A 24,065-nucleotide genomic window follows, 5' to 3' on the forward strand; every position below is an offset into this window, starting at 1 on the left:
TCGGTAATATTGATGAAGGTATTAATTAATATCACTGAAAAAGGTAACCTGGAGGTATTTGTGCAGTCAGATATGAAGATCCTGAGCATTGCATACAGTGAGCAGGTGATAGGGTCTTGTCAATGATATACAAGAATTTTGCTAGTAGGGGAAAAGGGGGTGATTATTCCTTTGTATAAAGCAGTGGTCAGTCCACGCCCTGAGTACTGATTTTAGGAAGGATGTAGAGTTGCTAGAACAAGTACAGAGAAGTGAAACAAGATTGGTGAGGGGAACGGAAGGGTCCTATTACCAAGGAAGGCTTAAGTTCTTCAAATTGCAGCACCTGGAGACTTAGGCACCTGCAAGGTGATCTGATTGAGGTGTATAAGGCCTTGAATTGTTTGAACAGGCTCAAACCAGTGACTCCATTTTTCCTCTTGCTCAGATTATAAATCTGAGGGGGGGCATAAATTCAAATTGAGGAAAGACAGTTGTAGAATAGATGTGCAGAAATTTGCCTTTAGCCAGCAGATAGTTGATTGTTGGAACAAACTTCCATCTGTCGTTGTGGAAGTTGATAGCTTAAATAAATTCAAGGGAGAACTAGACGAAGTTTTGGAGCGAATGGTTGGGTGAAATGGGAAGAAGTTTTTTTTTTTGTTTTTTGGCTGGTGCTGTATAATCTTGCTTTCTTGCATGATATGCCTCTACTAATGCTAATTTAGTTTAGTATCTTAATGATTGTGAATTGTCGTCATATTAGTGTTATTGCTGCAGGTTTTCTCACTTATTCCACGATATATGAACACCTATTCTCATAAGAGAGGTACAATGCAGTATTACCACTCAGAGCTATATTGATGGCTATCACAAGATAATAGATTTATTATTATTATTTTTTTTATGAAAATCCCAAACATGAAAGGTATTAAAACCTATACTACTTAGTACTATGTATGGATTGACGGTTGAGAAATTGAAATAAGATAATTGCTGAAATTAGACTTCAACTTCTGTAGATTGAAATTTTCAGGAAATTTTAGGAGAGTGTTCCAGAAAACATAAGGGTGAATGGATAAATGAGGAAGAAGAAAAGTTGGTCCTGTAAGTTTCAAGTTGAGTTGTAAGTTGATGTTGTTAATTGCATAAGTTCAGACCGGTTTGGAAGAGAGAGAGAGAGGGAGAGGGAGAATTATAGAAACATATTCAGAAGAACAGTGCCAATAGAAGTATCTATAGAAGAGGCATGGCATACAGCAGAAACAAAACACCTATGAAGCAGGGGGGGAGACTTTGTAAGAGATGGGTCATTAATTAACCTAACTGCCCTCTTTCAAATGGGATATAGAAGCCTGAGAGAGATTATGGAAGCACCACTCCAGGTGTGAGAGCAGTATTTCGTGATAGGGTGCATTTGAGATTTGTACAGAGTGAGTAGCTGTTTAGAAGAAAAGTAACACTGAGGGAAAAAGAGAAAACTCAATTTTTTTTAGATGCAGAGGAAGCAATATTTGTGATATGCTTATGCCAGTCCTGATAGAAATATGTGATCTTGTCAAGAAACCTGAGAAGGTCATTGAAGATAAGAAGAATACTTTTTGCAAGATATAAGACAGGTTGATGATCCTGCTCAGGTAGCTAACAAACTGAATGAATATTTTGCATTGACATTCACACATGAGGAGTTATTCAGCAAGGGGAATGCCAGAGGTGTATTCAACTCTAGCAGTAAGCTACAGAATCTTGAAATAACTGGGAGTAAAGTGGAGGAGAAACTGTTGAAGATAAACACAAGAAAGGTGCCCGGGGTGGATGGGATCTATCCAGTTATATTAAAGGAGGCAGCAAAGGAAGTAAGCAAACCCTTAGCCATAATTATGAGAGCTTCCTTGGACTCAGGGGAGGTACCCATAGACTGGAAATGTGCAAATGTGACCCCAATTCACAAAGGAGGATCAAAGGCTGACACAAGTAATTATAGACCTGTGAGCTTAACTTCTGTTCCAGGAAAATTAATGGAGGCACTGGTTAAAGAAGCACTGCAGGATCATTTAGACAAGACTTCAGTTATAGCTCAGACACAGCATGGTTTTGTTAAGGGGAAGTCTTGCCTGACCAACTTGATTGGATACTATGATGCAGTCACAAAAGAATTGGATGCAGGGAATAACTTTGATATTATATACTTGGATCTTAGAAAGGCTTTTGATACTGTTGCACATGGAAGACTGCTACACAAATTGGAGCAGTGTGACATTGGAGGCAAATTGCTGCTATGGATAAAGGGGTGGTTGAGGGGGAGAAGACAGAGAGTGGTAATCAATGGACACTGCTCATCGTGGACTAATGTTATTAGTGGAGTCCCTCAGGGCTCAGTGTTGGGTCCATTATTGTTTTCTGTATTTATAAATGATATTATGATGGTATATCAAGCTTAATGTCCAAGTTTGCAGACGATACAAAGGCTGGCAGGGTTGTCAAGGACACTACTGACACTATGCTGCTGCAACAGGATCGGGAAAGGTTGAGCAGATGGGCTGAGAGGTGGCAAATGAAGTTTAACATTGACAAATGTAAAGTACTACACATGGGAAACAGCAACCCCAGAGCAACGTATCAACTCTGTGGTACTACACTGACAGTGGTAGAGAATGAAAGGGACTTGGGGGTGGTTGTACAGGCAGATATGAAGTTCTCTGAGCAGTGCAGACGAGCTGCAAGAGTAGCTCATGGAGTATTGTCAATGATATACAGGAATTTTTCCAGCAGGGATAAGGAGGTGATTATTCCATTGTATAAGGCAATGGTCAGGACACACCTAGAGTACTGTATACAGGTCTGGAGGCCTCATTTCAAGAAGGATGTAGAGCTGCTGGAACGAGTACAGAGAAGGGCAACAAGATTAGTGAATGGAACGAAGGGGTGCGCTTACGAAGAAAGGCTTAAGTTTTGCAAATTACAGTGTCTGGAGACTAGGCACCAGTGAGGTGATCTGATAGAGGTGTATAAAGCCTTGAATGGTTTAAGCATGCTCAATGCTGATGGGATTCTTCCTCTAGCTCAGAAAAATCACCTGAGAGGGCATAAATTCAGATTGAGGAAAGACAGATGTAGGATAGACGTGCGGAAATTTGCCTTTAGCCAGCAGGTGGTTGGTTGGTGGAACAGACTTCCATCCCTTGTGGTGGAGGTTGATAGCCTAAATAAGTTTAAGGCTCAGCTGGACAGGTATTTTGAACGAACAGAGGGGTGAAGTGGAAGTGGGTTTTTTTTTTTTTTTTTTTTTTTGGCTGATGCTGCATAAGCTTGCTTTCTTGCATCAAATGCCTCTACTAATGCTAATGCTAATGCTGAGTCTTAGAAGGATTAACTAAGTTATCTTTGTCCCACTGGAGAATTGCATTGAGATCAGCATTTAAAGAATTGATAGTGGATATTCAAACAGTCGAAGCTGTTTAGACAGGACAAGTTTTCTCAAATTTTAAGGTGGAATGCAATGTGCTGTCATTAGAACTGTGGATAGAATTTCCAGTCAGTGGAAGAAGATCATTAATATACAAGAGGGAAAGAGTGGGAGAAAGAACTGAACTTTGGGGAAAACCAGTATTAGTGGAGAAATTAGAAGACAGAGCAGTCTATACCAGAGGTGGCCAACAAGTCGATTGCGGCTTTAATTTTGGTCAATCACAACAAATTTTAAATATATATAAAAAATATATTAGTCAAAATCTAAATATTATTATTATGTGCCCCACAGCATACACTTATTACAAATCCGTTAAACGTGACTACTCCTGTTGGGCGCAGCCAGCTAGGGCCTCTTGTTAAAATTCACGCAGTTACATTGTGGAGAGCATAATGTCGAATTCTTATTTAGCTTACTTAATATTAATAACTGGGCAGTACTAATACTTTAATTTAATACCCTTTGATTTAAAATGAATACTATGAAAAAAAGAGTAAAACGTATCATTTTCATGAAGTGTTTGAACTAGAGTACTTTTTTGTAATGATAAAAGAAAAATGTTAGTTTCATTTGCATTGCTTCCGTGGCTATACCCAAAATAGGAAATTTAGAATGGCACTTCAAAACTCCATGGTAAATACCAATCAGATTTTCTGCCTAATAGTGACCTTAGAAAAAAGTAAATTAAAAGAACTTAAATTCAGATTCGCACAACAAAATTTCTTCATGACACCTAATTTACAATCTAAAGTGGTAACTGCAGCATCATTTAAAGTAAGTCATCTTCTTGCAAAAAAATGCAAACCATTTCTGATGGTCAATTCATCAAAGACGCATTTTTAAGAATAACAGATTCTCTTTTTGAAAATGTTAAGAACAAAAATGAAATTAAAAGTGCTCTTCAAGATCTGCAATTATCTCGAAATACTGTGATGCGATGCATCAAAAAAAATTAGTAAAAATGTGAGCGAACAATTGCATACCCAAAATAGGAAATTTAGAAAGGCACTCCATGGTAAATACCAGTTGCATGCTCATATTGCTAATTGTGTCTCCTTTTCTTTACAACTGGATGAATCTACAGATGTCAGTGATACAGCTCAGTTGCTTGTTTTTCTTTGTATGATTTTCGATGATTCTGCCACTAGAAAAGAACTGCTGGGTATGGTTTCATTAAAAGAAAGAACTAGAGGTCTTGATATATTTAATGCATTCAAAAATTTTATTGAAAAAAAAAATAAATTACCACCATTTAAGCTCATATCAATAACAACAGATGGAGCTAAAACAATGACGGGCCATCTTAACGGATTCATCGCATAGTGCCAAGATGATGAATTCCCAGATTTTTTGAGTTACCATTGTATCATCCACCAACAAGTGTTAGCCAGTGAAAGATTAAATACTAAAAAGTGTTATGGACATAGCTTTCAAAATCGTGAATTCCATCAAAGGACAACCTCATCAAACGAGACATTTCAAAATACACCTTGATGAAAATGAACCAGATCTGATGTTACGCACAGATGTGAAGTGGCTGAGTCGGAGTAAGTTATCTTAGCAATAAATAAACTCGTACACCAACCATAAGAATAAGTATTTTACTGTAACTGAAAATTTACAAATTAAAATAAAATAAATAAAATTACAACATTATGTATTTACAAAAACTAATATTATAATAAATTAAATTTATGTACATTGTGAAAACATTAAAACTGCAATAAAATCCTTGCAATAAAATATACTAAAATAAACTGGATTAAAAGGGATAAAAACCTGGAGCTTTCGGAAGCATCAGCTTCCTTCGTCAGCAACAAAACTTCCTGCAACACTTCCTTATATAACAGGCTCACAGAACTGGAAGCGGAAACAGCTCGGGAGCATGTCAAGCAAAACTGTTCATCCGTACTTAGGACAGTGGTTTCAAACAGAGGTATGCATACCTCTGTCCCTATTCATGATATTGTTGTTGGATGAACAGATTCATAAGCTCTCGAGCCATTTATGGTCCCAGAACCCATGTGCTCGATCCACAATAACCGCATCCTGTGGGGAGATTTGATGCTGCCTCTCCCAAAAATGCTCGGCCACAGCAGACTTGTAATCAGCGGTTTTTATAGCATTTGCATGCTCCCCCAGACGATCCTTGAGCCATCGTTTTGTCTCGCCCACATAACATTCCCCACAATCCGGGCATTTTATCCTGTATACCACTCCACTACTCAGGTCCTTTGCTATTGGGTCTTTTACTTGGGACACAACTGTGTGCAACCTCCGCCCGGGAAGCTGCACACAGCGTGTTTTATAACCACGCAAAATTCTCGCTAGATGCTCAGTAACACCCGGATAGTAAGGAATGTATGCGGTAGCCACAGGAACAAATGGTTCCTGATGGTTGGTCTATGATCCTCTGGGGGTATCCGCATTTTCTAAGGTGTGCTGTGACTCGTCTAATTTCACATTCTTTGTCCTCAGAGGTAGTACAGTGTGACCCTGCTCTGTCTAGTAGAGCTTCTTGATTAGACCGGGGTTCGAGCCCGTCACCACCAAATGCGGAGGGTGCAGAAAGGTCAGGGAATGACCACTGCATATCCCGGAGCAATATGGCCTTAGTTGCTAATGCTCCTAAAAAAAAAAACCAAATAACCAAATAACAACAAGTCTAGTAGAGCTTTTACCACACTATTCTTATGTTGTCCAGCTTGTGCTGAACTATAATGGGTGTACTGGCCTCTGCACATAGGTTTTTTATACACTGAAGTTTTAAGCCTAGGGCCTATCCTAAAGACCAGTACATCCAAGAATGGAAGGGTACCTCCTGTCTCCATGAGGTAAATTGTATAAATTGGGAGAAGCTATTAAGCCAATGGAGTGCATCATCCTCTCTCTCTCTCTCTCTCTTCTTCTCGACCACGGTAAAGGTATCATCAACGTACCTCTTCCATTTCTTTTTGACATCCATCAAAAACCCTGCCCTCTAACTCCTCCATGGCCAAATTGGCCACGATGGTGCTAATAGGAGATCCCATGGCTGTACCGTGAACCTGTTTGTACATAACACCTTGGTACACCATAGTGGCGCTGGCAAAGTTCCACACCAGAACAAATATCCTCTACATTTAAAAGTGATCTATTACCCAAAGAGACATCATTACTCAATGCTTTTATAACACAATATATTAGCATTAGCAGAGGCATTTGATGCAAGAAAGCAAGCTTATGCAGCATCAGCCAAAAAAAAACCCACTTCCACTTCACCCCTCTGTTCGTTCAAAATACCTGTCCAGCTGAGCCTTAAACTTATTTAGGCTATCAACCTCCACCACAAGGGATCACAGTCTGTTCTACCAACCATGTTAAATATTCCATGTTTAATTGGAATGCATGGGAATAGTGACACAACATCAAAAGGAATCATGCTCTCATTTTCATTTACAATCAAATATTTCACAAAACCCACAAATTCTTTGCTGTCTTTTATGACATAGTTGGACTGACTCACTATAGGCGAAATCAGTTTAGCCAAGTACCCCGACAAAGCATATGTGGGGCTTCCTATAAATGATACGATGGATGAGAGAGGATGATGCACTCCATTGGCTTAATAGCTTCTCCCAATTTATACAATTTACCTCAGAGGTGGAGACAGGAGGTATCCTTTCATTCTTGGATGTACTGGTCTCTAGGATAGGCCCTAGGCTTAAAACCTATGTGCAGAGGCCAGTACACCCATTATAGTTCAGCACAAGCTAGACAACATAAGAATAGCGTGGTAAAAGCTCTACTAGATAGAGCAGGGTCACACTGTACTACCTCTGAGGACAAAGAATGTGAAATTAGACGAGTCACAGCAGACCTTAGAAAATGTGGATGCCCCCCCAGAGGATCATAGACAGATTTAGTAGAGGAGCAGAGTCCAACCGTCAGGAACCGTTTGTTCCTGTGGCTACCGCATACATTCCTTACTATCCGGGCATTACTGAGCATCTAGCGAGAATTTTGCGTGGTTATAAAACACGCCGTGTGCAGCTTCCCGGGCGGAGTTTGCACACAGTTGTGTCCCAAGTAAAAGACCCAATAGCAAAGGACCTGAGTAGTGGAGTGGTGTACAAGATAAAATGCCTGGATTGTGGGGAATGTTATGTGGGCAAAACAAAACGACAGCTCAAGGATCATCTGGGAGAGCATGCAAATGCTATAAAAACCGCTGATTACAACAAGTCTGCTGTGGTCGAGCATCAAATCTCCCCAGAGGATGCGGTTATTGTGGATCAAGTGCATGGGTTCTGGGACCATAAATGGCTCGAGAGCTTACAAATCTGTTCATCCAACAACAACATCCGTCCTAAGTACGGATGAACGGTTTTGCTTCACACGCTCCCAAGCTGTTTCCGCTTCCAGTTCAGACCATGCGCCGACTGAACCACGTGTATAAGTACCGTGAGCCTGTTATATAAGGAAGTGTTGCAGGAAGTTTTGTTACTGCTGAGGAAGGAAGCCGATGCTTCCAAAAGCTCCAGGTTTTTATTGCTTTTAATCTGGTTTATTTTAGTATATTTTATTGCAAGGATTTTATTACAGTTTTAATGTTTTCACAATGTACATAATTTAATTTATTATAATATTAGTTTTTGTAAATACAGTGTAGTAATTTTATTTATTTTATTTTAATTTGTAAATTTTCAGTTACAGTAAAATACTTATTCTTATGGTTGGTGTATGAGTTTATTTATTGCTAAGATATGAATTTGCCCAATCTCAGAGGCCTTTTCCAGGATATCGGAGTAAGTTTCTGCAGAGATTTTGAAATTTGATGAATGAAATTAAAAAAAATTGTTGATGAAAAGGGAGGAGATGATTATCAGCAGCTACAAGATACGGAGTGGTTGTGTGATCTGGCTTTTTTGGCAGATTTTACCAGTTAAATAAGTGATCTGAATTTGGAATTAGTGACATGATTAGTAGTATTTCTGCATATAAATATCAATTTTTGGCAATGGCTATGGATCTCAAAGAAAAAAATATTCGATCATTTTGCAAATGTGCAAAATCATTATCAGCAGCTGCATTGTTCAATATATTTCTTATCCATTTAATGTCGACTTAGATACGAAACAAATTGCAGGAAAAATCGTTGAGATTTTTTACATGGAGAAAATATTACTTGAAAATGAAATTATTACATTGCAAAACGATATCTTCCTAAAAGCCAGATAATCAGAAAAAGACCTTTGGAAATATGTTTGCCGAGAAAAGTATTCAAATGGAGAAAAATGCAATAAACTTAAATTTCTGTTTTGGTTCCGCATATCTATATGAATTGGCCTTTTCGTATTTGAAACAAACAAAGACGAAGACTCTCTCTACTCTTACGGACTTGCATACAGAAGAAAGCTTGGCAGATGACATGAAGACACAAATGAAGGCAGATGACATGAAGACACATTTGAAAGCTTGGCAAATGACGTGAAGACACAAATTCACATAAATTAAAAATTTAAATACATATGAATTTAAAATAAGAATTTTGAATTGTATTTAATTTTAAAATTTATAAACAACATTTTTCAATATGTGTTGATTAACTTTTTTAACCATGTGCAATAAAATTCTTGAGATGTTAGATCGCTTCACAAATTCAATTGGTCTATACCATCCCCTTCAGCTAGGTTGTTACCTTCTACCATCACCTGCAGCAAGCAGTCAGAGGAAACTAGATACCCAATTACAGTAAAACAGTCGATAGTCCATAAGATGGAAGACATTTATACTCAACACAATGAAAAAACTTTGAAATGTGAAGAACAACTGCATGAGTTTCACTAAACTTTTCCATCGAATTTGTCCATAGATAAAGTAACATAAGTCATTATATCACCAGTAGAATGACACTGACAGAATCCATATTGGCGATCTTTGATCAGGTGGAAAGTTTCAAGAATTGACAGTTAATGGAACCAGAAGGAAAAACACCAGTGGAATAAGAAAGTGTAAGAAGGCAACACAGAACAAGAGTAAGCTTAGGAGCATAAGTTTTGCGAATGATTGGAGAAATACCATAAGGACCAGGTGCTTTCTTGGTATCAACATTATTCAAATTTCTTCTGACATCGTTTTGATGGAGGACCATAGAAGGTATTGAGTGGAATGTACTGGGAATGATAGGAGGTAGTTTACCAAGATCATGAATACAAGAGTTAGAAGTAAAGTAGGATTCTAGTAAGTTGACTTTAACTGAGGTGGAAATAGAACCATCAGTCAGAGGTGGGAGCAGATGGGAGAAGTTGTGGCCAATAGCTTTGGCAAGAGACAGAATGCTCAACTAACAATTTTTGAAAAAATATTGCATAAATCAAAACATTCGAGACAAATCTACTTTGAGAAAATAGATTTGTCTCGAATGTTCTTAATGGTATTTATGATGATGTTATTTGCAAAATTTGTCAAGATATTGGAAAGTGTATCTGGTTGTCTGCTGACAAAGTGGCAGATGCTTGCAGCTGTATATGGGAAATTATTTGGATTACCTTCTCATCCATATTTCCTTGCTTGTAAGGTTCTCGAAAGTGCGAATCACTCCACAAATGCAAGATATTTTTTGAATGAATATTTGCAGTTGATACCCAGAACAAGATTTAATCCATGGTAAAAAAAAAAGCTGCATTTTTTTAGTGATATTGCCCTGTATAAGATAAAAATAGCTCCTGTGTTACATATTTTCTGTCCAAACCTAATACATATTACGTGCTTAGCCCATGGCTTACATAAGCTTTCAGTAGCAATTCGTGAGAATTTTGGCAAAGTTAATAAAGTTAATTCTTGTGTAAAAAAATATCTTTGCAAAAGCCCCTACATGCATAGCTATTTACAGAAATATGAAATCTGGCCTTCCTCTTTCACTAGAAACTATTTTGACAAGGTGAGAACATGCCAAAAACTTTCTGTAAAAAAAAGTTGCTGATGCTTTGGATGCTGTAGATTCAGTACCTATCGATGTTGCTAAGGCAGTTCTTTCCAGTTCTTAGGTTAGAAAACATTTACTGTGCATTGAGACTCATTTCACATGGTAGCCTAATTTTATATAGGAACTTAAAACATGGGGATGTTCTTTGAGCAGTTTGAAATTTCAACAATTCCTGGAGACAAAGGAAAAAGAAAATTTTAATAATATTTTAATAAAGAAATTTATATTTAAATATTTTAATGAAAATACATGACTTCGTTGATGGTAATGAACAGAAACTTCCATTTTAAGTAAAAGGCCTTTGAGGCCTAAATTTAAATTTAGCCGTGTGTGTGTGTGTGTGTGTGTGTGTGTGTGTGTGTACGCGCACATATGCTTAAGTTTAGGATACTGTTGTAATTAATTTATTATTTTCTTTGCAAGGCATCTTTTAAATCCATTGATGCAATATTTTTATAGGGTGGAGGAACTGAATTATGATGGACGTTGTCTTAAAGAAAAGAAAGTCAGTTCAGCAAATCGGGTATGTGAGGTAAAAGGCATTTTTATTATGGGGAAAAAAACATGTTATTATCATTAATGATATGTGTTTATTATAAATAAATGTAAACTAGGAGATCTTAAAAATGTCTGCTGTTATTTATTTTTTTAATGCCCTCATTGTACAAACTTTTTTTCCAGCAGTAAGATAAAATACTGTATGCATCTCTCTGACATCTAAGGATGCTTTGAAAAACTGAAGAGAAATAGAGCACAAAAATTTTGCATTGAATGCACTCATATAGTAACATTCAGTGATTGTTTTTCAAATTTGATAGGAAATGACTAGATGCAATGAAGAATTTGGCAGAAACGACTGGCATAATCATAGGGTGTTAGTAAGTCACTGTAAAAAAAAACATTGTGTGCATCTGTATTCAGACAGTAGTTCAGTGGTTTTAAACCGGGGTGCCATGTAATTTGGGTTTAAGTTACTTAAACTTTTTATTTTTTTTAAATTTATATATTTCTTTCATTATAAAAAGTTGTGCACAAAAGTAGGTGCCTGTACTCATTCTTTGCTATCGGGAAAAATTGAAAATTAAAAGGATATGAAAAGTACTCTAATTCTCCCCCCCCCCATATTGTTACTTTAGTAGTAATTTTTTTTTTAGAATAAGAACAAGAAATTAAGTATATTAACACAGTTTATTAAGCATAAATTTATTATTCAAGTATATAAAAAAATAAGTAAAATGTTAGTAAAATAAGTAAAAATAATTTCATAATAAAGTTTTTGTAGAATATTCCAAATTTTTATTAAGTTCTCATCCAACCCTATGCTGACTTATTTTCCTGCTCTTTGTATCGGTTGCTGAATGATGTTTCCGAAGCAGCCACGAATCGACATATTTTTGCTGGATCGCAGCAGGTCAACAGACGGCCCACAATTTTAAGAAACAGTAGTGAAGAAACTGTTTTTGTCATCAACTGGTTGCTGATCAGATTTATTTCTGAAACTTCTCATTAACATTCACTGAATGAAATTGGTATTGTACTCAGAGCATTCATCATATGCTTCAATTCTTCGTAAACCTTCTATCAATTACGTATCCATGAATTGCATTTAATTCTAATTGACAATTTTCTAACTTCATTTTCACCAAATCCAACAATTCATGTTTAGAAGATTTAATACCTTAACTGTCCTCGTCCTTGTTTTCCTTCTCTCATCATTGGTATTGTCACTAGTTCTTAAATTTAAATTTTTTTCTTTTCTTTCCTTTCTTTCTTTCTTTTTTTTTTTTTTTTTTTTTTTTTTTTTTGAAACTGTCCAAAATATCGGTATCATTCAGATATTCAGGTAAAGTAAAGTGTAAACAGAGACAGGGAAAATTTTCGGAAAAATGTGGATAACACACTTCCACGAAATAACAGATGATTATTTATGGGGTAAAAGAAAATCACTTTTCTAATTTTCGAACAGGGCGCTTACAGTTGATTCACAAAGGTGTCCAACCCGCGAGGAAAGTGAACTAAAACAGCATTTTAAATTTTATTATCAAAAAATTTTTCTCATTAAATGTTTTGTTCAGTAAATGTAATTGTGTATTGTACTTAATTAAATTTTTGAATATTTTCAATTTTACTTTTACATGCAATAAGATATCGAAAATGTAACACACTAAAGAAACTTTGAATTTTTTTGAATATGGCCCCGGTACTGGAAAAGGTTGGACACTACTGCAGTAGAAGGTGGGCCAGAGCCCATTGTGAATACCCCTTGATCTGCTCACTCTTGACCAGCGCGACTTCTCTGTATGTGGAACAGGCGGTCGGATAGGTTTTACCAGGTACCGCTAAGTTATACAATACTAATCACTTTAGCTCTCTTAATTCACACAGCAGCACTAATTGCCTGAAAGCCAGAAATGCGAACAAGCCATACCAAGTTAATTCTCTCCTAATCTGTTTGCTGTATGAAAATTTTCTTCCCTCAACCGAAACTATTTTAAATGTAACTTCCAAGGGGAATTCAAAATAATTAAACAGAGGTCCGACTGACTAATTTAGAATTATAAAAATGGTTATACAGTTTTATATAGAAAATATCTTAGCAATAGACAGTAAAAAATGCAAATTTAGTTAAATCATTTTAAGCTTATTTGAATAGTAGGTAAACATGTGAAAAAATTTACGGAATATTATAAATTTTGAAGTGCATTGCATCCAAATGTCACACATCACTGTTAATAAAGGTGCCGGTACGCCATACCGTTGCGTACCGTCACAAAAAAAGCACTGAGTATATATAATTTGTACTATGAATTGTTAGAATTATAAAAATGGTTATACAGTTTTATATAGAAAATATCTTAGCAATAGACAGTAAAAAATGCAAATTTAGTTAAATCATTTTAAGCTTATTTGAATAGTAGGTAAACATGTGAAAAAATTTACGGAATATTATAAATTTTGAAGTGCATTGCATCCAAATGTCACACATCACTGTTAATAAAGGTGCCAGTACGCCATACCGTTGCGTACCGTCACAAAAAAAGCACTGAGTATATATAATTTGTACTATGAATTGTAATTTTGTTTATAATTGTATTATTATAATAACTATCATATAACAATTTTTTTTAATATTAGATATACAGGGTGTCTCAAAAATACATGGCATAACTTCAGGAATGAGTTCCTCATATGTAGACAATAAAAATATTTTATATCAACATAGTTCCGGAAATGCTTGGTTCCAGAGTTATTAAACGAAATCTCTTATCTCCTGCAGGTGATTTCCTTCATTACAAGGTACTGACAGAATCTGGTGGTTTTCCATTCCGACCATGTACTCAAATCAGGAGCAAGCAGATATGCACTTTATGTATGGTTTGGCGGATGGCAATGCTCTGGAGGCTCGTTGTTTGTACCACAAAAGGTTCCCAGAACGAAGATGTCCAAACAGGAAAGTGTTTGAAGGTATCTGTCGTCGCCTTTGTGAACATGGGACCTTTACACCTCGTGCTGCTGACAGAGGACGACCAAGATCTATGACTCCTGAAGTAGAGGAGAAGATTTTGGATGTTGTGCATGCCACTCCTGGAATTAGCACACGCAGAATAGCAGTGCAACTGGCTGTTCAACATTCAACTATTTGGAGAGTGTTGGCGAACACCAACTGTATCCTTACCATCTGCAATGGGTACAGGCCTCGTCACCAGCAGATTACCCTACGCGTGTAATGTTCTGCCAGTGGTTCTTGCAGTAGTGTGGTACAACTCCTCACTTTCCTGCCTTAGTGATATTCACAGATGGAGCACAGTTCACACGAGAACTTTCACAATCAGCACGTGTGCTCTGAGGAAAACCCACATGCAATTCTTCCATCACATCACCAACAGCGGTTCAGCCTCAATATCTGGGCGGGTGTTTTTGGTGATAAGTTATTTGGGCCCCATGTACTTCCAAACAAACTCACAGGGCAGGCGTACAGAAACTTTCTGGAAAACAACATGCCTGATTTCTTGGATGACATGCCACTGATCATTTGTCAACAAGCACACTTCATGCACGATGGTGCTCCCACATATTTCAGCCACCTAGCCTGAATTGAAGGTTTCCTGGTCAGTGTATAGATAGAAGTGGACCAACTGCCTGGCCTCCACGCTCACCTGATTTAAACCCACTAGATTTCTTCTTGTGGGGCCATTTAAAGTCATTGGTGTATTTGACTCTGGTAGCTGATGTGTAAACTCTCCGCAATCGAATTGTGGCAGGTTGTGAGACAATATGAAACATGTCAGGAATTTGGCATCATCTTCGTGAGTCCATGAGATGCCGTTGTGAGGCCTGTATTCAGGCAGAAGGTGGACATTTTGAACAATTACTATAAGGTGATGTGAACAGTTAAGTGTCATATACAGACCTTCAAAACTCGGAAACCAAGCATTTCCGGAACTTACCTGTACACACAAAAAAAAAAAAAAAAAAGTGCAAGAAAGATTAAATTGAAAAAAATTGTCTTCATTTGGAATAAAAGAAGAAAAAGATTAGAAACATGTCCATAAAATTAATCTTGCTAATACTTACCTCTAGATTTTTAATCTAAATTCATTGCTTCTTCGTCACTGTTTTCCTGTGATAAACTTGCAACTGTATCCAGCACTTTTGAAAAAGATAATTAAAATTGTTTGCTTAGAAGCACGCTGTTTTTCTCTATAAATTTCTTCATAAGGAACTAGAGCTAATGATAAAGTTCTGCGAAAATTTAAATTCCTCTCCAAATTACTATCCATATCCAGAGCTGCTTCTTGGCTAAGCTGATTTGCAAGTCTTAAAATCTCAGCTAGTCTCTTCGTGGTTAAATTTTTGTGTGCATCTTCTTCATTTTTATCATTTTTGTCATCTTCTTCACATTGCGAAAAAATATCGTCCACTGATTCTAGTTCTTCAAATCCCTCTCCGCTAATCATTTTGCCAATTCTCACAGTCTCGACTTCCTCCAGCCGCTTCTTTAGTGCAGCTTTGTGGCCAAAGCTTTTTCCACGCTGCATTCATTGTTGAGTTCTTAACTTCACCCCACGCAAATTCAATATTTTTTACAGCATCAAGAATGCTATAATCCCACCAATAATCTCGAATTGAAAGACTGCTTATTCCATTAGTAGCTTCTACCAATCGTAATAAAGATCTTCTTAGGTAGTAAAGTTTAAAGAAAGCTATAACACCTTGGTCCATTGGCCGAATTAACGAACTTGTATTTGCTGGAAGAAAGGTGTAACTTTCACATTTCGGTAACTTTCACATCAGACAAATGTGCAGAACGACTGGGCACATTGTCAAGAATGAGCAAGATTTTGAATGCTATGTTCTTCTTCTTCAGGCAATATCTTTTTTTTTTGACGCAAAAGCAATTTAAAAACAAATCCTCAAAGATTTTAGCTTGTCATCCAGGCTTTTTTGCTCAATTTCCAATGAACTGGTAAGGAGTTTTTTGATTTTCCTTTAAAAGCACAAGGATTTTCTGACATATAAATTAGCAACGGTTTACACTTAAAGTCACTCTCTTCATTGCCACATAACAAAAGTGTTAACCTATCTTTTGCAGCTTTGAAACCTGGGGCGGTTTCTCTTCCTTTGAAATATATGTTCGACTTGGCATATACTTCCAAAATAAGCTGGTCTCATCAGCATTTGCGTGACGCCTGTGCGTGAAACGTTCCTGGTACAAGCGCAGAGCGGCATGCCCATTACAGTCCGCAGCTCCATACGCGAGGTGCATGTCAGCCAGTTCAACGTTTGAATAGTTGTCCATCCTACTGCCTCGGGAACCGGTTCGCAAATGCTGACTTCCAGCGGGATCGCTGTTCACGCGACCTCCCATTCAACATCGTCTACTGCATGACGAAAGCATTTCGGACCCTGCAATGCTATGTGATTCCAATTCGTCTTTGTGCCCCCTACACCTCCTGCAAGTTTGTCGCACTGGTAGTGAATCACCCTGTATAATGTAACTTCTCCAATTGGACAGGCTTTTCAGGCTAGTTTTTTTCAGGCTAGATATTTGAAGTAATTTCTGTCCAACCAAGGATTTCATGTTGCTCGGTGAAGTTTGCAGACTATTACTTTGATGTATGTGTAATGTTACAAAGCATTGCTTATACATACTCTATTCTTTTTTGATGCTTTATTAACATGGATTTGGGCTTGGATATATGCATTTGACACACATTTATTTTATATAAAACTTTTACGTTTGGACACTTCGTAGTCATTTTATTACTTCTTTAAATGTTTTTTTCAAATACTGTTCTCAGTACCTTTAAAATTGCTATTTACACTTTCATTTTTGGAGTATTACATTCCTGTCTTCCATGTATTTATCTGTCTGCAAAATTTGTTTATTATACATATCTGCGCCTCCGTAGCCAGGTGGGAAGGAGCAGCAGTGCGTAGCACACGCTTCTTGATATAGACCGGGGTTCGAGCCCGTCACCACCAAATACGGAAGATGCGGAACGGTCAGGGAATGACCACCGCATATCCCGGAGAAATATGGCCTTAGTTGCTAATGCTCCAAACAACAACAATTATACATATCTGCATCAAGGTTTACCTATATAGATATGCTTTCTCCTTGTCAGTGCTTTGTTAGCATATCTCTTTATACTTACTTATCAAAAATGACTTTAGTGATCACTAATTATCAATTTTTAGCAGCTCTCTTTCAAGTCAGCTTCTTCACTATAAATTAATATGAGCTCTAAGGACTGTCCATATATACTGCTGCTTTAGTTACAGTATTGTCTCAACCATATATGTTCGCACTGTCATTTCCCGCTTATTTTCGCTACCACGCACTGCTTGAATATTCCAGGTATCATTTGTATGCTTTTTTAGCAACCTGTTACATTTCCGTATTTAGATCTTGGCCATTTTCTGCATTATTTTCGATTTCCACTATGCATGCATTTGGTAGTAATCTCTTTTTCATACTAATACTTACATAACTAGGGTCCTTACTAAAAGGATGGGCTTTACAACCCCAACTTACCCAGTACTTATAATTTCTTTTCTTAACTTTTATCTTTATACTTTCTACCTCTATTTTTTCCCGTTCATAAAGCTATTAGTGCAATACGAGGGTGATACAAACATTCCTACTATCTTTAATCTCCTCCTATTTTCACCTTTATCTCATTCAGATACACTTTTATCCCTTTCTTATCCTCAATTCACTCCCCAACCTTATACCATTTGCAATCTATAAATTCTACAAATTATATCTACCTAACTTCTGTTTGTATTTGCTACCTGAATCTGAGTTTGTACTTACAATATACAACTAATTTTAATTTAACTTAATTATTTTATACAACATACACTGTGTTGGGACTACCTCGTCCATACTTTGTGAGAGTTATAATACTTTCGATCCCGCTCAATTTATTATTAAATTTCTTCTCTTTCACATTTATGGACAAGTATAGAAACACAGTCCTTGATGCATGATCAGGTTTAGTCCCCTGATGAAATACCTGATCATGTATCAATATTCACTTTTGCTTCAGACTTTATTACATATTTACTCTACCCCCTTTTGAATATTGCCAAATTTATATACCCTTATCTGATGCTAGCTACCATTACTTTTATTTATTTGTAACTTTAATTTTTTTATCATTTTTACTGTACAGGTCACTCTTTTCTAATTGGCTTTATAATTCAGCCTATAATTTTATCTAACCAAAAAATAAAAAAGGAAAGAAAAGAAAATATTGCAATCTAAAGAAGAGGAATTTAGAATGAAGGACCAAGATAAAGAAGGTCATTAGTATTACAAATGTACCTACTTTGTAATACTATTACAAAGTTGGTACATTAGTATTACAAAGTAAAGACATTAATAGGTAAAAGTTAACTTTTACCTACTTACAGCCTCTCCCCTACAACACTTGGGGTCGCTATAACATGTTATAGGCACCTCCGTAGCCAGGTGGGCAGGAGCAGCAGTGCGTAGCACAAGCTTCTTGATTAGACCGGGGTTTGAGCCCATGACCACCAAATATGGAGGATGTGGAAAGGTCAGGAAATGACCACCGCATATCTCTGGAGCAATATGGCCTTAGTTGCTAATGCTCCTAAAAACCAAATAACAACAACATATAACATGTTATAAATACTAATTTGCTAATTCTTTTGTACACCAGTGCAGCTCAACTTGATGGTTACTCCCCTCCATCCATCTTCCCGATACCTGCTTGGAACCGCAGTAAGTTGTCTTTCTTTGTCTTGGTCCATTCTAAATTCCCTTTTTAGATTGCAATATTTTCTTTTTTTTGGTCTCTTCGGGTTGGCTATGAAATATTCGTCAACTTCCTACTTAACCATCACATTTTATTTGGCTTCCACATGCACTTTTTCAGCTTGGTTTCGTTATTTTAACCACATGCTATGATCTTGGCCATAATTCTTGTTAGCAATTCTCTTTCTTCTCCTACACATTGTAAAACCACGTTATTACTCATTTTTTTTTTTTCTGTCCATATAATCTTTTCCATTCTCTGCCAAGGAAGTTTAAATCCAATTCCAGTTTCATAATCGCCAGTTCCCCTGCTCCAAAAAAAAATACATTTCTCCAGCTAATTCTTTTCAAAATTTCAGGACTTATTTAGAATGTTTCTTAGGAACCTAATGTCAATAGGTTAACTCATATTCCCCGTGCCACTGTTAACCCTCAATAAAAAAAAACTGCTACATAAAAAAAAGGTAAACTGCAGCCATTATCAACCCACTGCAGGATGGAAGCCTCCTCAACAATTCAATATAACTGAACGATTCAAAGTTTACATAATGACAAATAAGAGAACCACCGACAGATATGAGAATAATAAGATTGAGTAGTTGACGACGGATACCCAGGGCTCACTATTTATTTATTTATTTATGGAAAATAGTTGGCAACATTTTTTGATAATTCAACAGGGACAATTTTTTTATCATCACAATTTTATGAAAAATTTGTTGGTTATAAAATTGAATAACATTTACTTTGTAATCTATTCTGATAGAAGTCCATCCAAAAATTCTCTGTTTATTCTCTTTAGAGAATAAACAGAGTACTTTTGGATGGAGAAATTTATTTTGTTTCATCGTACGCTATACCATTGGTATATTTATCTTCCAAGGACATTGTTTGCTGTTTTACTTCTGCTCAATCAGTTATGCACCTGAGAGAAACAAGTTAATGTCACAGCCGTCATCTTCAAGGGTATATCTTTAACATCATCCACTAGGGCTTACATAAAACCGAGAAATTTCAAAACTGAGTTTAACCAAAGTTTACTCTTAAAACCGGTTTTAAAACCGATTTTCTCAGACTTAGGGAAAATAATTAAAAGTTTATAACACAGGTATTTATTTTATCTTGGGTAGATTGTACAAATTGTAATCAAATCTTTTAAACAAAATCTATCACCTCTTATAGTAAAAAAAATAAAAAAATTAAAGTGCTCCAAAAAAATAACAAATTGTATTCAAATCCTTTGAATAAAAACTATCTTATCGTATAGTAAACAAAAAAATAATAAGCCCTATAATAATAAATAAATAAAAATAATGTGAAAAAAAACAGCTTGGGGAAATTACTTTACTATTTATTGCTCAGCTTTTTTCTGAAAATGATCCTTTAAAAAACACAGTATATTAAGCATTTTTCCTGATAGACTTGACCTTATTTTTGCGTTAAAGAGACCAGTGATCGAAAACACTCTCTCAGATTGTGTTGGACACTTGTTGGTTTAATGGTCAGCAGTGCTCTATAAACTTTCTCCACCTTTTCACTTCTACTGCTAGTTGCCTTCAAAATTTTAAATTCTTTGCTGATTTCCAATTCACTCAGATATTTTGAAGGCTCTTCAGTTAATCTTTTTATTACACTATCATACTCTCGCATGAGTATATCCCCAACATCGGAACTAGAAGAGTCTTTGTTTTCTTCTAAAAGAACAGTTCGTTTATTTTCAGTTTCTTCATTCAACGCTAAGACTCCTTTGGAATGTTTTGCAAATAATCTCTGATAAATCTCTTCAGCATGCTTTTTCAAAACTTGCTTACTTGGAAAATCAAAAGTTCTTGAACCTGAATCTTCTTTCCTAAACTTTTTGGGGTTGTGTAGATAGCTCAGCAAAGCCACAGTTTGGCACTTTCATCTTGCATTGTAACGCTGCAAAAGGCTTTGGTGAAACTTTAAAGCAAATGGGTTTTCTGCTGTATCAAGGCTTAGCAAGCAGAAATTCTATTGAAGACTCTGCTTTAAGTAAGTCTGTATCTTCTGAGGTTATAGCCTTCAGAATCATTTCAACCGGCCGCAAAGTTTCACATAGCAATTCAAGTGTTTTCCAGTCATTGTCAGACACAGCTTCAGTTGACAGTACTGCACATAGAGCATTTGGAATGCAATTTTTCAATTTCAAAAATCTCTCAATCATATAGAATGTGCTATCCCATCTAGTCTTGCAATCTAATATAAGTTTATATTCTTTCCCATTAAATTTTGCTTTAACAAAATTTTGTAATATGTCATTTTTGGTAGGCGATTTTCGAAAAAGCTTGCAAATTTTTCTGACTTTGTTAATAGTTTGCGCAATATTGGCCATTGGATTGAAGAAATAAATGAGCTCATCAGTAAAGTTGGTTTGATAAAGCATGCCTTGCTGTCTTTCTTCAACTTCTTCATCATCACTACTTTCTTCATTATTTTCATTTTCTTCATTGTCTTTGGGAGACTCAGAGACTGTGGCACCATAATTGATTGCTTTTTCATAAAGTACATCTATAACTGACAGATGTATACAATGGACTATACATTGTTGATGATTAGGCATAATTTGCTTGCCAAACTTAATTATCATTGCTGCTCCATCGGTGGTGCAGGCAACAATATCCTCATCCAAGTTCAAACCAAATTCCTTCAAAGTGTCCATTCACAATTTGCTCAGTTCTTGTGCTATCAAGTGAACCATTAATCTCAATAAGACCTAACGACCAATGATTGTATTTTGAATGCACATTTATATTCATATACCTTTTATTTTGTATAGACGTATATTCGTCTAGAGTCAATGAATACCGTGCACCCAAAACCAATGAATTTTTGAAATGCTGAATGAGTTCTTCTTTCTTAGTTTTATAATAATTCAGAACCATATTTTTAATTCCATTCACTGAGGCTGGTGGTAATTTATCGTATTTATTTCTCTGAAGGTGAAGGCTTGATTGTATAAACTCACTCTTGGCAACTGAATTAATAGAAAATCCATCTAAAGCAGCTAATTTTGAAATCTCTTCTTCCATAGATTTTTTAACGATAAAGTTTTCTAATGTTCTTACCATTTTTACGGGAGGTTCACTGTTATCTTGTTTAATGTCAATCTGATGCATTTTCTTTAAATGCAACATCAAAGATGATGTAGATCCTCCAGACGACTTCATTATCTTCTGACATTTTGAACATTGTGCTTCATCTTTGCTTTTTCAAGCTAGTTAGTTATTTTGGTTTTTAGGAGTATTAGCAACTAAGGCCATATTGCTCCGGGATATGCGGTGGTCATTCCCTGACCTTTCATCATCCTCCGTATTTGGTGGTGACGGGCTCGAACCCCGGTCTAATCAAGAAGCATGTGCTATGCACTGCTGCTCCTTCCCACCTGGCTACGGAGGTGCCTGCTTTTTCAAGCAAAATAATTCCATACATTTGATTTCATCTTAGACATATTAAGAGTAATAAATATTAATTAGTAGGAATTTATATCACTGACAATTTTAAATAAAAATATTGAAGACAACAAAGGCACAATACTATGCGTCACTCCTGCAAGCACTGAATGAAGAGTCTAAACGAGGCAAGTTTCAAAATTTTCACGAAAGAAATTTTTTATTTATTTACTTGCAATTTTTCCCCCCAATTAAATCTATTGTATTTTCAAAATTACATAAAAGCTAAATTTGGTAAAGCTGCTTTTTGGAGAACATTTGATCGCAAATTTAATAGGAATAAAGAAGCAAAAAACTTTCTACGATTGAAATTTGATGCAATATTCAGCGAATCTGTTTCTAGTGGGTAACCATCAATAAGGTGCATTCCATAACTTGCCTGGCGAACAAGATAGATGGAACAGAGAAATGTTTAGCATTTTCTTTTACGCTAAAGATCAGGGAATGACCACCGCATATCCCGGAGCAATATGGCCTTAGTTGCTAATGCTCCTAAAAACCAAACAGTAACAGTAACAGTGGCGGCTGAAACCAAGTGTTGGCAACTACAAACTTTCTTGACTACAGAAATCAATTAGTCATTGTCCCCTCAAATTTCTTGCTCCTAGCCCAAAATCTCCAAAGATATTTCCTTCTCTTTTGTCTCCCACAAGTGCATTCCAGTTTCCCATTAAATTATTAAATGTAGTAATCCTTTTTGCTTTCTGTCACCTTCTTTCTTTCTTAGTCAAAGAAAATCCATAAATTCGAGAATTTAAGAATTTAGTACTAATCTGGAAAATAGTTAAGATATGATGGTTTCAGGCATAACTCTCACCTCCTACAAATACAGTGAAACTTCCCTTTAACGGACAGCCATGGGGAACGAAAATCTGTCTGTTAGAGAGAAGTGTCCGCTAACAAGAAGTCTGAGGGAGAAAAAAAAAAGAAAGAAAGAAAAATCATTAAACGTTTAATGTAAAATTAAATTAAAATATATACAATTGTGCTATGCATATTATGACTTTATCTTAAGAAAAATACATACAGTAATCACTTATTTTCTTCTGCACCTTCTTCCAGCTGATAATTTTGTTTTCAACATTTGTTTGGAGTGAAGAAACCATCGAAAGTCCTTCAATATCTTCTTCAGCGGTGAAAAACATTTTTAAACGATTGATTTGTATGAGCGCTTCTTCTATTTTCATCGGTGGTTCATCGTTAATATGTTCTTCGACAAAATGACCTCCTTCCATTTCTTCATCTTCATGAGGAACTTATTGAAAAATATCAATAATAATGTCGTTGATATCTAGAGCACCATCTTCTGTAGTGAGGTTCAAGTCTATATCTGTGTAGCCAGGGTCATTTTTAGTGGAAGTATCGTACATTATCAATAGATGTTGAAGTTCTTGTTCTTCTTGGTGCTCCACATTGCTGTTCACAACTTCAATTTTTGCATTTGAGAAGCCAGACTTTACAAAACAGTTCACTACAGTTTGTTTTCTAATTGCGTTTACTGAAGAGAAAATCCACTGAATCACATCTAGGATGCTGAGTGTCTTTGCAAGGTCACTCGCACATGTTACATTGTTCATGTTTGCAATGTGATGTCTTAAAACACGTTTTCTGTAGTGAAGTTTAAAAATTTTTATTATCCCTAGATCCAAGGGCTGACACTCTGCAGATGTGTTTGGTGGCAGAAAACCGATTTGAATGTTGGACAATTCAATGTGCGAGTGAGATGCAGCATTATCCATGAAAAGAATAATTTTTCTGTTTTGACGAATCATGTTTTGGTTAAAGTGACTTATCCATTCGCTCATGATATCTCATGTCATCCACGCTTTTTTATTAGACTTCTAGTGAACATTCAAAAGATTCAACTTTATGCCCTTGAAACAGTGAGGA

At 36.2% G+C, this 24,065-nt stretch overlaps 1 protein-coding gene across 3 annotated transcripts in view; it reads left to right on the forward strand.

Annotated features, from left to right (window-relative positions):
- LOC150078191 (voltage-dependent calcium channel subunit alpha-2/delta-2-like) overlaps positions 1 to 24,065 on the forward strand; it is a 663,667-nt gene that overhangs the window by 505,938 nt on the left and 133,664 nt on the right. For all 3 annotated transcript variants that reach the window (XM_090384688.1, XM_090384689.1, XM_090384690.1), the window contains one exon: positions 10,875 to 10,947. In XM_090384688.1, coding sequence (XP_090240814.1) covers positions 10,875 to 10,947 — 73 coding nt within the window. The remainder of the gene's footprint in view (positions 1 to 10,874; positions 10,948 to 24,065) is intronic.

Source organism: Mastigoproctus giganteus, chromosome 11 (assembly GCF_048544385.1).
Source record: "Mastigoproctus giganteus isolate SK-2022 chromosome 11, ASM4854438v1, whole genome shotgun sequence".
NCBI lineage: Eukaryota > Metazoa > Arthropoda > Arachnida > Uropygi > Thelyphonidae > Mastigoproctus > Mastigoproctus giganteus.